This window comes from Aulonocara stuartgranti, assembly GCF_965226115.1.
Source record: "Aulonocara stuartgranti genome assembly, chromosome: 19".
Classification (NCBI taxonomy): domain Eukaryota; kingdom Metazoa; phylum Chordata; class Actinopteri; order Cichliformes; family Cichlidae; genus Aulonocara; species Aulonocara stuartgranti.
In genome coordinates this window covers 9,769,370-9,782,160 of record NC_138955.1, presented here as the reverse complement: position 1 = coordinate 9,782,160, position 12,791 = coordinate 9,769,370, and the positions used below count along the sequence as shown (strand labels likewise).

Genomic DNA, 12,791 nt, shown 5'->3' with positions numbered 1-12,791 from the left:
TCTGTCCTGTTGTGTCTTTATTCTTTGGTTAATGTAGCTAAGGTGACTGTCCCACGTTGCAGAAGTGTAGCTTCATTTATTGAAGTGGGTGAATTACTTTGCTCGTGTCAAACCAGAAGTCAAACCGGTTGGGTTCTGAACTGAACATGGCAAAAATGAGAAGCTATTCCTTTAAACTTACTCATTAAACTTTTGCCACATGCCTTCCCATAAATGGAGCAAAGAAGCCTACACTGTATCAGCACCATTACACAAGTGGAGGCTATTCGTTTTCTTGCCTTTGGACTTATGAAAGAAATGGTACCTGATGGTGTATAAATTTGAAATATCAAATACACTTGGGAGCTTGTTGTATAAGTCGGTATTGTTGGCCTTGAGTCTGTTAGACATGGTGACATCATTTCTTCCTGCCTGACCAATCACCAGCATGCGAGACATCATATTTTTAGCAATGTAGTTAACCCCATCTTAAGTTTATTATTACCCAGTTGTTACCTAAATTGTTAATTTGCAGGTTGTAGCGACAGATCAGTCATTTTACTACAAATCTGGATGCTTCCTTATGACAGAAACTCTCAGAAGAAGAATCAAAAACAAATAGCTAACTTTTTTTTTTAACGCCTTAAACAGGGAGGTCGAGGCAGGCTGCGAGGGGGAGTTGGTTGGGAGATCAGCCTTCGTCAGAGGCCCATGCCCAGAATAACCTTCCAGGCTGGTGACCCTTATTACATTAGCAAGAGGACCAGAGAGGAGTTGCTGGCCAAGTGGAAGATGGAGGTGAGTACCCCAGCTCTGTCCCAGCCACCACAGACGGCAGGATGAGTGACAGGCGTTGACTAAAGCCGCCAGGGTAAAAGACAGAGCTCGTAGTGCATTCATGCTCTGCCAAGTGTATTTGATGGGTCATTTGATATCTCATGAAGGTACCATTTATTTCAGTGGATTTCCAGGCCTTTCTGGCTCAGTAGGCTCCTGTGTCTCCTGGCTTAGTTCTTGTGTCTTGCATTTGCAGAGAAGAAATCACACACAGCTGTGTAAATAGCATTCGTTTGGTGTGTTGATATGATTCATGCCTCCTGGATGAAAATGTGTTACATTTCGATTTGCATCATTCTGACTGCTTTTGGTGTGTTGAAGCTGAGCCAGCCAATGCAGTCTCCTAAGGACAGATTTTCCCTCTGTCTTTGTTAATATCGAATGTACTTTTAATTGGCTAGATCAGACTAAGTTTAGATTTAAGAAATGGTGTTTAAAAATTAAAGAAGTCCAGTGTGAGGATGATCTTGTAAGAGTAGTATTTTCAAAGCTTTCGCAGATGCTTATATATGGCACGGGTTCATAATTTAATGGGAAAGGATTCAGGAGTAAAAAAAGTAATTATCAGCATATTAACCCATTTTCTTCCTGTGTATTCAGTCAAATAGAAAAAAGTAGTGTATTATAGATGCACTTAAAAAAATTCTAGCAATGTATTTGTAAGGTTGTTAACAACTTGATGTGAAGACACTGCTTGACTCTGCCCACCATCTGCAGCTGTGCTGTGTACTTTGCTATTTGTACTGCAGAACATATTATAGACAAAGTCAGAGTTCCTCTGCTGGACAAACACCAGCCGACTTTACTGCTTTGAAACGTAATCACAGTAGCAATCATTTCATCTTTCAACCCAACAGTTGCAGAGTAAATTTAATTTGTATATATAGCTATATGCAGCACTAAATCAAAACAACAATCGCCTCAAGGTGTTTTGTATTTTAAAGTAAAGCCCCCCTGACAGTATTGCCAAATCAAACATACTGAGCAACCAGCTGTAGCAATCCCTATTGAATAATGGGGCTGCCGAAAGTAGATTTTATAGTGGCATGTAAATGCATCATGAGTCGAAAAGAAGCACTCAGTGCATCATGGGAAGTCCCCCAGCAGCTTCAGTTGGTAGCAGCATAACTAAGGCCTCAGTCGCACAGGTCTTCAGACAGGTTGGCAACCCCCTGCCAATCTCCAGTCGGTAGAGAAAAATGTGTATGCCCTGACAGGTTGCTGAGTGGTTCCTCGAGGTTGCTGGCTGCTACTGGGTGAGATTGGATGCAAAGAAGGTGCTGCATCAAAAACCTAATTGGTTTGTTCAGCAGCAGATTTCTGTGGCTGTGGTTGCATGGATTTGCAAACATGTGGTTGCAAAACTTGAAAAGGTTCTACTTTCGCAAAGTGCAAAAGTAGAACTTTTGCTATTCAAGTAAAAGTTGTCCCTTTTTGCTGAAACCAACACACTTCAAAAGATGCAACTTTTACTGTGAAAATAAATGGTTTCCTTTTTATTGTTTGCATTCCACTCTTCACAGACTCCCTATGGTTTAGCATGTAGTTGGAGTGCTTTTAGACAAGCTGACCTCTTCTGTATGGGCGACTGCAGCGAAATACTAGCAACCAAAGCAGTTGTAAGAAATTTTTTTGCATGTCATCATCTTTTTGATTAATTACATATATATTTTTTCTGACCAGGCGGTCGCCATTCAGTCTCTAGGAGATTAATGGAAGGTCCAGGGTCACCGAGTACAGCGCTAACTCTAAGCTTTATCAAATATGATAGTTAGAGAGCATGCTTGTTTACCAAATGCAAACTGGGAGGTTCCACAGGTGAAGTGCCTGAAAGCTGAAGGGTCTGCCTCCCATTCTACTTTTAGTCTACACTCTGAGAGTGAACTGCTCTAATACAAAAAAATATGTTGGAGGCCAATGATTCAGGACTTTGTCAGAATAAGGATTTCAAAGTCATTCCTGAATTTAGAAGGAAGCCAATAAAGAGAAGCTGAAATAGGAGAAATATGATCTGTTTTTATGGTCCCTGATAGTACTCTTGCTGAATCAAACAGCATTTGCAAACCAGGAATTTCCACTTGTCTAATTTTACTGTTGGATGATGTTGCATTGTGGTACAGTTGGCCTTCCTTTTTTTCTTATTTTTGCCAGAACCAGTGGCCACTTCCAAATAAAGGAGGGGATTTTTACGCAGGTTTTATGAAGACCTCTGTGCTACCTGTTAACACACTTCAAACAATATTTTATATCCATTAACTACACTCAGAACAATCACACAGCTTGCTCTTTTATCTTCTGGCAAATATTTATCCTTGATTTTTCTTTTTAGAACATTTATCATCTGTGAATGATGATAGATCATCCTTCATCATTGTAAAATTCTCCACATTGCTTACTTAATCCTCATAGTAATGTGATGGTACCTACCTTCATCTGTTACATAATGGGGAGTCTTCCATTTCTTCTGCTGCTCGCTTCTCCCTCTGCTCTCCTCGGGACCGTAAAAGTGTCTCCAGAGAGAAAATATTGCCAAATTAGTCCTACGAGTGAAATGTCATAAAATACAAAGTGGGTAGTTCACATTTTCCAAACAGAGGTGGATACTCTTGAAGAAGTAGCTGTACAAGACAGGGATTTATGGGGATTTGCAAGATGCAAATTTTGAATGTACCTGCTCCCCCCCCCCTTCCCCATCCTTTTCTTATCTGGCTTTTTGCAAGCTTTGAACTCATTTGCATAAAAGGGTGATTTGTTTTGACATAAAAGCCCTTTCTTGATATGATTCATATCCCGTAATTTTGGTTCTGCTCTTGCTACAAAGATCTTTGCTGTTGCATTCTGCTGCAACAGGGGCCATATGTTGTTGAAAGGCTGTCTTGCACTTTCTCCAGGATCCCTGTTTGTTTCATTTGCCCTGTGTTACAGTGGACTTCTCGGTCTCTCCCTCTCCTTTTCCCTGCTCCATTCTTCCAAGGACCCCTCCCCCAGCTATGGAAATGAACTCTGTGCTATGGATATGAGGGTGAAGATGAGGTTTGCAGCAAATTTCCAACCCTGCTTGCAAGAGAGCCTCTTGGCTCCTTGCCAAAACTTTGCAAGTCCTCTCTAGCCAACCAGCGTTCCTGTCGGCAATCACCTGACCCTGAATTCCCAGACAAAGAAATGTTCATGCTTTCTTTTTTTAAGCGATCTCTCCTACGCCAAGAGTGGGGGTGGAAAAAAAACTTCAGCCCCACACTGGATTATGAGGGTTGCACGCTGGCGTGTATGGGTATGTGCACTGCATTGTTTGTTTGATAACACAGGGGGATAGTGTGCATGTCTGATTAGCCTGCTTACAGCGAGGCGAATATGCTGACTTCAGGTATTTCCACGAGAATTGTTGTGGACCATCTGCTCTGCACGGCTTAAAGGGAAACGTCTCTTTAAAAAGGAAGAGGGAGCAGGGAGCTTTAGCCGTGTTTGGGAAAAAGTTGATTGGCATGAAAAAAACTTTTTCCCCTGGGTTGAATACTTGCTCAAACTATTTCCTGCTTCAGAGCAGCAGCTAGAAATGTTAGAATAGCATTGTTTTTAGAGGTGAAGTATATTTAACTTTTGAAAAAAATGTTTGTTTTTTATTTCCTCAGTGCCGGTATCCTTCACCTTACATAACATGCACCTAGAAAAAGTGTGAAGTGAAGCCCTTTTCTTCCTATCTTTGTGCACTTTGTTCTGTTTGACTCCTAACATAGATTACTGTAAAAACTCAATCCCTTAGAAATATTTTAAGTGGCTTTTTTTGTTAACAACTCTAGTTGTGGATTAATGGAGAAGTTGATTTATGTATTCATGGGTAGCTCTGTAAAATTCCTAATTATCTCTTAAAGGGATGTAATACAATGAGAAACAGATGGCCTTTTTTAAAACGTATTTTCTGGGCGATGTGACCCCCCGCACCCCCTCTTCCGAGGACACTCATGTTGTAGGGATCAGTGCTAAAAACAGCCTAATGAAAGCAGTAGCCGCTGAACCTGACATTTGTGCATTTTTGCAAAGTATTTCCACGCTAAAAGCTTTTTCAAAGCTTAGGATCAGATTATTCTCCATTTGGAGTTAACTACACCTGTTGTGGCTTTAGTTTTTATTATTTTGCTGCAGTTCTGCTCAGCAGATAAGCTTAGGTCTTTGCACTGAAAAGACATCTCACTGCATTATCCATCACACAGTCACACAAATGAGTCCCCGCTGTGCCTCCCCTGCCTGTTGCGCATGACAGACTACTGCATTCAAAGGTCACACTCTTTTGTGTTGTTTCAAAGGCTCAGTGTAATTTTTGTGACAGTGTATTTCGTCTAATGTTTAGGATACCTGATTGTTTTGACTAAATGGCATTTTTTCTTGAAGTTTTAACACGCTTCTCTCTGTAATCAGATTTGATTTTCTCTTTGTAGCTGGATCATATTATTTTTAACATGCACAGTGTTGTTTCATCTCAGCAACTGCACTTTTAAATCTTTGACCCGTAAATACTGAGACGTCTATAACTTGTAAAGTTAATAACCATATAATAGACAGTTGCTGACTGCAGCTATGCAGTAAAAGTGACCTTTTTGTTAACAAGTGCTGCCAGATTTGATAGTAAAGTATCATCTGCACACCCCAGAGACCAATATCACTTCTCTTTTTTTTCTTCCTCCGTTGCAGTGCACTCTGTCACCCCTTGAGCCCTCAGGGTATCATGCAGCACAGCCTCTAAGTCTGATTATCCCTTATTGTGCGCCCAACATGTCTCCACAGTCTGCCAGGGGCCTGCAGAGCTTCTGTTTTCTCTCTGCTCATAACAAAGTCCACGATCACTGGAAGCTTAGTCTTGCATGATACTTTAGAACATTTAACATAGTTTTTTGGAGGGTGGGGGAAGGGGGATTGTGTAGTTGTTTTCAGCACATTTATTTTGCAGTGTTTTTACAACTACAGTATGTCTGCTGTCATTTTTGGTATTGTTGTTCAGCACGGCGTGACAGCGGATATATGGTATTTCTGGTATCTGGTATTTCTAAGCTGTCAGTGACGGGCAGGCGTGTGTAAGTGATAAAGACCGCATTGTGTCTCTGCTACCTCCTTTCGTATTTTCCCCTTTAGACTCTGAGGGCCTGTCTTGCTGGTGGAGCTGCACACACACTGTGAGGCCCCCAAAAGGGGGCAAGACAAATATCTGGTTCTTATAGCCACTGTACTTTCTCTCCTCCCCCCACTGGCATTTTCAGCGTCACTTTCTCATTGGCTCCGAGGAGAAGGAGTCATGGAGACAGCCGAGTCCTAAAAACACAAAAACGAATGCAGGAAAAAGGTGCTTCATTGGCTTTTACAGATAACTCTGTATACCTGCAATTACCAGTCAACAAATATGAAGAAACTCACTGTGCCAGTTTAATTCATTAAACCAAGACTAACTAACCTTCCAGTTAGTCTTAAGTCAGCTCATTTCGTCACAGCTACACCAGTGACTGCCCTCCTCACTTGCCCATAACAACACGGATTATTCCACCACAAACTATGTCAGCTTAACTGGCATTTGGTAGTTTTTGTATTTTACCAACTGGAACCGCACATTCACGCAGGGCTCTCGAACACTAACTTCAGTGTTCTTGTACTGGAGCCAAGAGGCCTAACACATATGGCCGAGGGCTTTGAACCATCCATCCCGCACTACAGTACAGATATTTATAAACCACAGCAGAGCCTCTTGATTGAAGAGCACATGTTTCTACTCTTCTGCGCCGACACCCCTCCCCATGCTCGGCACTACCTCCCCTTAAAGGCACTATTGTTTACTAGTCACACTGGGGGAGAGGACGGAGCGTTGTGCTATACTCTCTCTCAGCCTCTCTGCTGTTTGACTTTTTTTCCTCCTCTTCCCACAGAGCCTCTGAGTGAGATATGAGAACCTGAGAAACACTTGAGCAAAAGTAAGCACAGCTGTGCAGCACTGCTCTCACGTGGAGCCTATAGTATGACCAGCACGTGTTTACATATGGTACTGCATATATTCTGTGTGTGACAAAGGAAAAGAAAGAAAGGAAGAAGAAAGTTAGCACGTGTTCGCAGTACAGCCCTACTGGGTGTGTGTTTGAGAGAGAGAGAGAGAGAGAGAGAGAGAGAGAGAGAGAGACATCAGAATGAGTGCAGCTGTTGGGGATTTGCTGTGAGAGGCTTAAGTCCCGGCTGTGTCTCGTCCTCTCTGATCGACCTAGCGGTTCAGTGTCAGGTACCACAAACCAAGTGAACGATACACTGCAGGTCTGTACACTATAGAGTTATTGTATTCAGTGCTGCTGATGAATAGGTCTCACACGCAGAGATAAAGACGCGTTTGCAAAGGCTACCATTCTGCATTTACACAGCAGAAATGAGGCGTGCCTCTTATGTTCTATAGCTAAATAGCTTCAAATCCGTCAGCCTCTGTACAGCTATATCTATATCTGAGGGAAGCATTTCATGCATGACCAGATTTATGGAAGACTGGGCTGCGTAACAAATTGTTACCCTTGTGAGTAAAAAACTGTGTCCATAGAAGTTGTTGGCAGTTTTACTGCTTCTCGGATGAGAGGTGAAACGTCTTCAAGCAACTTAAAGAAGTCCAGACGCTTTTCTTTGCAAGCTCCTTTGACTACGATGACCTGGATGACTGAGAACCTTCACAGACATTTTGGCAGTTTTACATTTTTATTTATTTATTTATTTTTTACTTCTTTGATATATTGCGTTTATATTTCCTTGAGGTTAGTAAGACCCCCCCCCCCCCCCCCCCCAAAAAAAAACAACAAAAAACAAAAAGAAACATCACACCACCCCGTATAAGCAAGCACTTTGTGACAGTAGGAAGGAAATACACTCTTCTAACATGAGGAAACCTTTACCACAAGCAGGATCAGGAAGGGGCAGCCATCTGCTGTGACCAGTTGGGCATGACAGGAGGAAGACAGGACAAAAGATTCATGATGGGAGAGATATTTAATAATTAATAAAGATTAAATGTGATTTAGTGATGTATTAACAGAGGTACTGAAAACAGACTGAATGAGCAACAGGAAGCCCCCCCTAGCAGCCTAAGCCTGTTGCAGCATTACTAAAGAAGGGTTCAGTGTCACCTGATCCATTACTTGCAGCGTTCAGGATCAACTGAAGGCTCTTCAAGGAGTTTTTAAAGCAACCTGATTATAACGAATTACAGTAGCTCAGCCTAGAAGTGAGGCACAGGTTACACATCATTTATCTACCTTTGTTTATTTTCAATTAATTTTTTAACTTGAAAATGTCAAACTGTGCCTATTTTTGTGGTTTAAGAATGTTGCAAATTGATAAATACTCACATAAAGGACGTTGGTAAATGATTAAGCTTCAGTTTAACACTTCAGTAGGTTGTCCATCAAACACAAACCACACAGTGTTATCAGGCTAAAGGGTCGCACACCCATGTTTAGCTGCAAAGCGTGGGGGTTTCTGCTCTGATAGCCAAGAGGTATGTTATATGAGGATTTGGTTCAAATAAGCTAGATTTTTCACAGCGTTTTGAGAAATATTGTAGTAAATGAAGTTAAGACAGCAAATATTTGAAATCTTGATGTTTCATCATTGCTTGGCTGATTTTTTTTTTTTTTTTTTTTGCAAGTACCTGGGTTTCCTGTGCTTCATTACATATCTTGACAAGTTGGTGGGGTATTAGTTAAGTTATTAGCTAGTGCTACCATGCTGAAAAAGACAGCTGCTAATTAGCGCCAAGTAACATATAAACAAAGTATCACTCACCAAAACTGGTGCTCAGAATTTTTGAAAAGGTACAATTATTTGCACAGCAAGTCAGTATTTGTCACACAGTTGTAGGGCTGGGAGATATGGCCTAAAATCCATATCATGGTATAATTTGAAGCATGTGCGGTAACGATATATATTGCGATATATTCTTTTCTTCTGTATAATGTATTTTACAAAGTATAAGGCACACTTAAAATCCTTTAATTTTCTCAAAAATCGACAGTGTGCCTTATGTATGAATTCTGGTTGTGCTTACTGACCTCAAACAGATTTTATGTGGTACACGGCGCTCAAAAATCTGTCAAAAATGCTTTAGTACGACTTTGGTAAGCTATGAAGCCACACCGCCTCGGAGCATTACGGCTACCGTAGTCAGGAGCCTGGTAATCTGGGTCCAAAACTCCATCTGCTTCAGGTCCCAAAGTCAAAGGAACACTGCGGCATTACTGACAGTTAAAAACTGTCTAAATTATTTCATCTTTAATAAAATGATCAGCGTTGCTGCTTTACCAGTTGTAACAATTAAGTTTAACATCCAGGCATCCATGAAAACAGAATTTATTAAATTCAACACAATGGGGTCCTTAGGGACTAGAAAAGCGCTATACAAATGCAGGCCATTTACCATTCAACGGAGTTAGAAGTTAGCAGGAAGTTAGCTCGCTGGTTTCCACCTAAACATGACATGCCATGTTCTGACTGAGAGATATCTGAAGAAATTCAAACGTACAGCTCTGCTATCACTTCCAACATAAATGAGGACAGAAAACTAAGCAGTGACGTTTGTAGGGTTACTGAAGTTGGACTAGCTGGTATATAATAATGTCCTACGTGATTGCTAGCAAAACAGCTATGTTAGCATAACATTAGCACAGTGAAGCTGAAGGATGAACGTTAACTTTTTTCCACTCGATAAAAGTTAACGTGAGGGTTCTGCTGGTTAGGGACAAATGCAATTGCATAGCAGGATGCTATAAACGGACCAAACTTCAGTCAGGAGAACAACTAAGATAATCCATCCACAATACGAGGTTAGTCATTAATATACAGCAACAACATGGGAATAAAGCAGCTGCGAGGGAATTCGGCATTAATGAATCAATGGTAGGGAAGTGGAGGAAGCGCAGTTTTTGACTTTCCTCATATTCCAGAAGTGCTTTGTCTCTTTGCTATTACTGTCGCCCGGTGTTCTGGGAATCCATCCTACCTGAAAAAACATCCTACCCAATGTTAGATGATGTTGTTTGCAGCCGCTGCAACCAGGCGCAGCTTGATAATGACACCATCAACATGTGCTATTGCGGTAGAGCGGTATAGTAAAAATCTACTGCTGGCCAAATTTATATCGTTTCTACCATATACCGTTTCTACCGCCCACCCCTACACAGTTGCATGAAAAGACACAAAATGAGAGATGCAGATGAAGTCTGGAACATAGCTAGCTGTTACAGCTCCGTCCACCTGTAATTTTAAGGCTTAATAATATTTAAAACGGAGGTGTTAACAAATCAGATCCTGCACAGCTGGTGTGAGGGCAGTAATTTTTCTATAAATACCAAAACCATGTTTTAACATGGGAGGGTATGGTTATTGAGTTGCTGTTGGAGCCAGCCTCAAATGGCCAATCCAGAAAGTGCAGCTTTGTGCTCTTACTGGTTAGCTTCATCACAAGTGGCTTCTTTTTCTTCTTTTTTCACAGTTATTCTTCAGCTGTTTGTATTAATATACAAACAGCTATGTCTGATTTGGTCACATTTATACATATTTTTTGTAAATTATATTTTTTTTAAATCCTCTAATAGTGTAAATTCCTGATATCTTGATATCTAGCTTAAACTTACTTAAACTCAGTGACTGCACGCATCATGTCCTCATCTCTGTTATCACTTGGCTTTGTTTCAGGCAGAGAAAAAGGCCAAACAAATGTCAGCAATGAACGCGATGAAGGATCACGAGGATAATGAAACAGAGACCCGGAATGAAGAGGTCTCAATAATCAAACACCCACAGCCTTCAAAGCAGCAGCCGCAGCAGCAGCTGCAGCTGCAGCCGCAGCCACACACTAAGTCTCAGTCACAGCCTCAGTATCAACAGCAATCACCGCTGGTGCTGCCACAGCAACAGCAACATCTGCAACATCAGCAGCCACCTCAGCAGCAGCAACAGCAGCAACAGCCTACTGACCCAGCTTCCCCCACTGTGGCCACGACCCCAGAGCCTGTCGCCATCGAAGGAGAAGACAAGACATCCCCCAAGACTCCAGACACTGAGTCTGAGTATGAGGTAAGATCATTTTGGGTTTCCCACTGACTCGTGTCTGGTTGTAAGCTAGTCTGTACTGGATAAAGGATCCAGTTGACGGTGAGGGTTCATCTTTATCATGCAAGGTAGCCGGTCACGTTCTGGGAATGTATTCATTTCAGATATTTACATAATTTCTTCTGGGATTGTTAAGAATTCTGATTGTGACATCTGCAAACTTTAAAGGGCAAACGAAGCATTCAAATAAATGACAGGTTTTTAAATATGCACTAATTTAGCGGTTATTTGGAGTAGATATGTGTAAATCAATTACTTAATTCGGCAATTATTCAACCTATTTTCATAAGCTGTACTTTTTTCATAGTTTTCTCCCACATAAAAATCCCTAGCATTGTTAATTTTATGGGAAAGTGAGTTTAGCTTTCTCAGAAAAAAAAGGTGATTTGTGATGTTGCTACGGTCACCATTTTCATATAAACTTTTTTATCTAAGCGATCTAACCATCCAAAAAGTAAAAAATATCCCTAGACAGGCTGTTGAAAAAAGGTTTCACAACTCTGCCCACAAGTCATAGCAGAGGGGATGATTTGTCTTTTCTTTTGGCTGCAGGACGGTCGTGGTTTTGGCATCGGCGAGCTGGTTTGGGGGAAGCTCCGAGGATTCTCTTGGTGGCCAGGCCGCATCGTATCCTGGTGGATGACGGGACGTAGCAGAGCTGCTGAGGGAACCAGATGGGTCATGTGGTTTGGAGATGGAAAATTCTCAGTGGTGAGTCTTTAGAGCCAACATTAATATTGCTGTTAGGTCTTTTTTTTTTTCTTCTTCAAGCAAAACAGACGTCTGTTTATAGTGACAGCCACAGACTTTATAATGAGCTTATTGGTTTTATTTACTCAGCCAGATGATCCTTTAGAATATAAACAGAAAACTCAATGTCTGGAAAGTTTTTTTTACCTCAACACGATTCCTTTAAACATGCGGTGTAAACAATCGTTTATTTTTATGTGTATTTTCACAGGTTTGTGTAGAGAAACTATTGCCTTTAAGTTCCTTTAACAATGCCTTTCACCAACCAACTTACAACAAGCAGCCCATGTACAGGAAAGCCATCTACGAAGTCTTACAGGTGAGCATGGGAGAAGATTTTAGGGCACAGCTTTCGTTGTAGTTAAACCTTTAAACTTACAAAGCGAATGTATCTGACATTCATATTTTTTACATGTTTTCAATCTTTCATGTAAAGACTTCAATATCTGCTGTGGCATTAAACCAAAGCCTACTGACACTTAGCTTGGCATAGCATAAAGACTTGAAGTAGGGTTGAAGCAGCTGCAATGGTTCTTTAGAAAGGCCACGAATATTAACATGGCACATCTTGTTTGTGTCTTTGTGTCTTTTTGCAGATATAGAATAAGAAGTAACTTTATTCCATGTTCCCCAGTCTTTTTGAGCATCTCAGGAAGAGGGTGTTTAAGAAGCTTTATGAAAATTGCAGAAACGTTTCTGCAATTACCATAATTTGGAGAGCCAAATGCAAAAAAAAACGAAGAAGTAATTTCAAAATAAGTGCTCTCAATGAGAAATTCAAGAGCAAAATTATCCAAGACGCCCCGCAGGCAGAGCCCTCTCAAATTATCCACCCATTTTAGGCATAGTATTAAACTGAATGGGACTAAAGGATCTTTACTGTAAATATCATAGAATAAGAATACATTTTTGGTGAAAAACGTTTTGAATGTGTTTGTAGGTGGCTAGCAGCCGGGCAGGAAAGGCCTTCATGGCCTGCCCTGACAGTGATGAGACAGAGACCTCAAAATCCGTGGAAATGTTAAACAAGCAGATGATTGAGTGGGCTATGACAGGATTTCAGCCCACTGGACCCAAAGGCTTGGAGCCACCAGAAGGTAAGATGACAT

General features: G+C 41.1%; 1 protein-coding gene across 5 annotated transcripts in view; it reads left to right on the top strand.

The window, feature by feature from the left end:
* LOC309695320 (DNA (cytosine-5)-methyltransferase 3A-like) overlaps positions 1–12,791 on the top strand; it is a 52,356-nt gene that overhangs the window by 19,178 nt on the left and 20,387 nt on the right. For 4 of the 5 annotated variants that reach the window (XM_082515861.1, XM_082515862.1, XM_082515860.1 and 1 more), the window contains exons 6-10: positions 631–777; positions 10,516–10,896; positions 11,485–11,643; positions 11,894–12,001; positions 12,623–12,779. In XM_082515861.1, coding sequence (XP_082371987.1) covers positions 631–777; positions 10,516–10,896; positions 11,485–11,643; positions 11,894–12,001; positions 12,623–12,779 — 952 coding nt within the window. The remainder of the gene's footprint in view (positions 1–630; positions 778–10,515; positions 10,897–11,484; positions 11,644–11,893; positions 12,002–12,622; positions 12,780–12,791) is intronic. The other variant, XM_082515863.1, reaches the window with a different exon arrangement.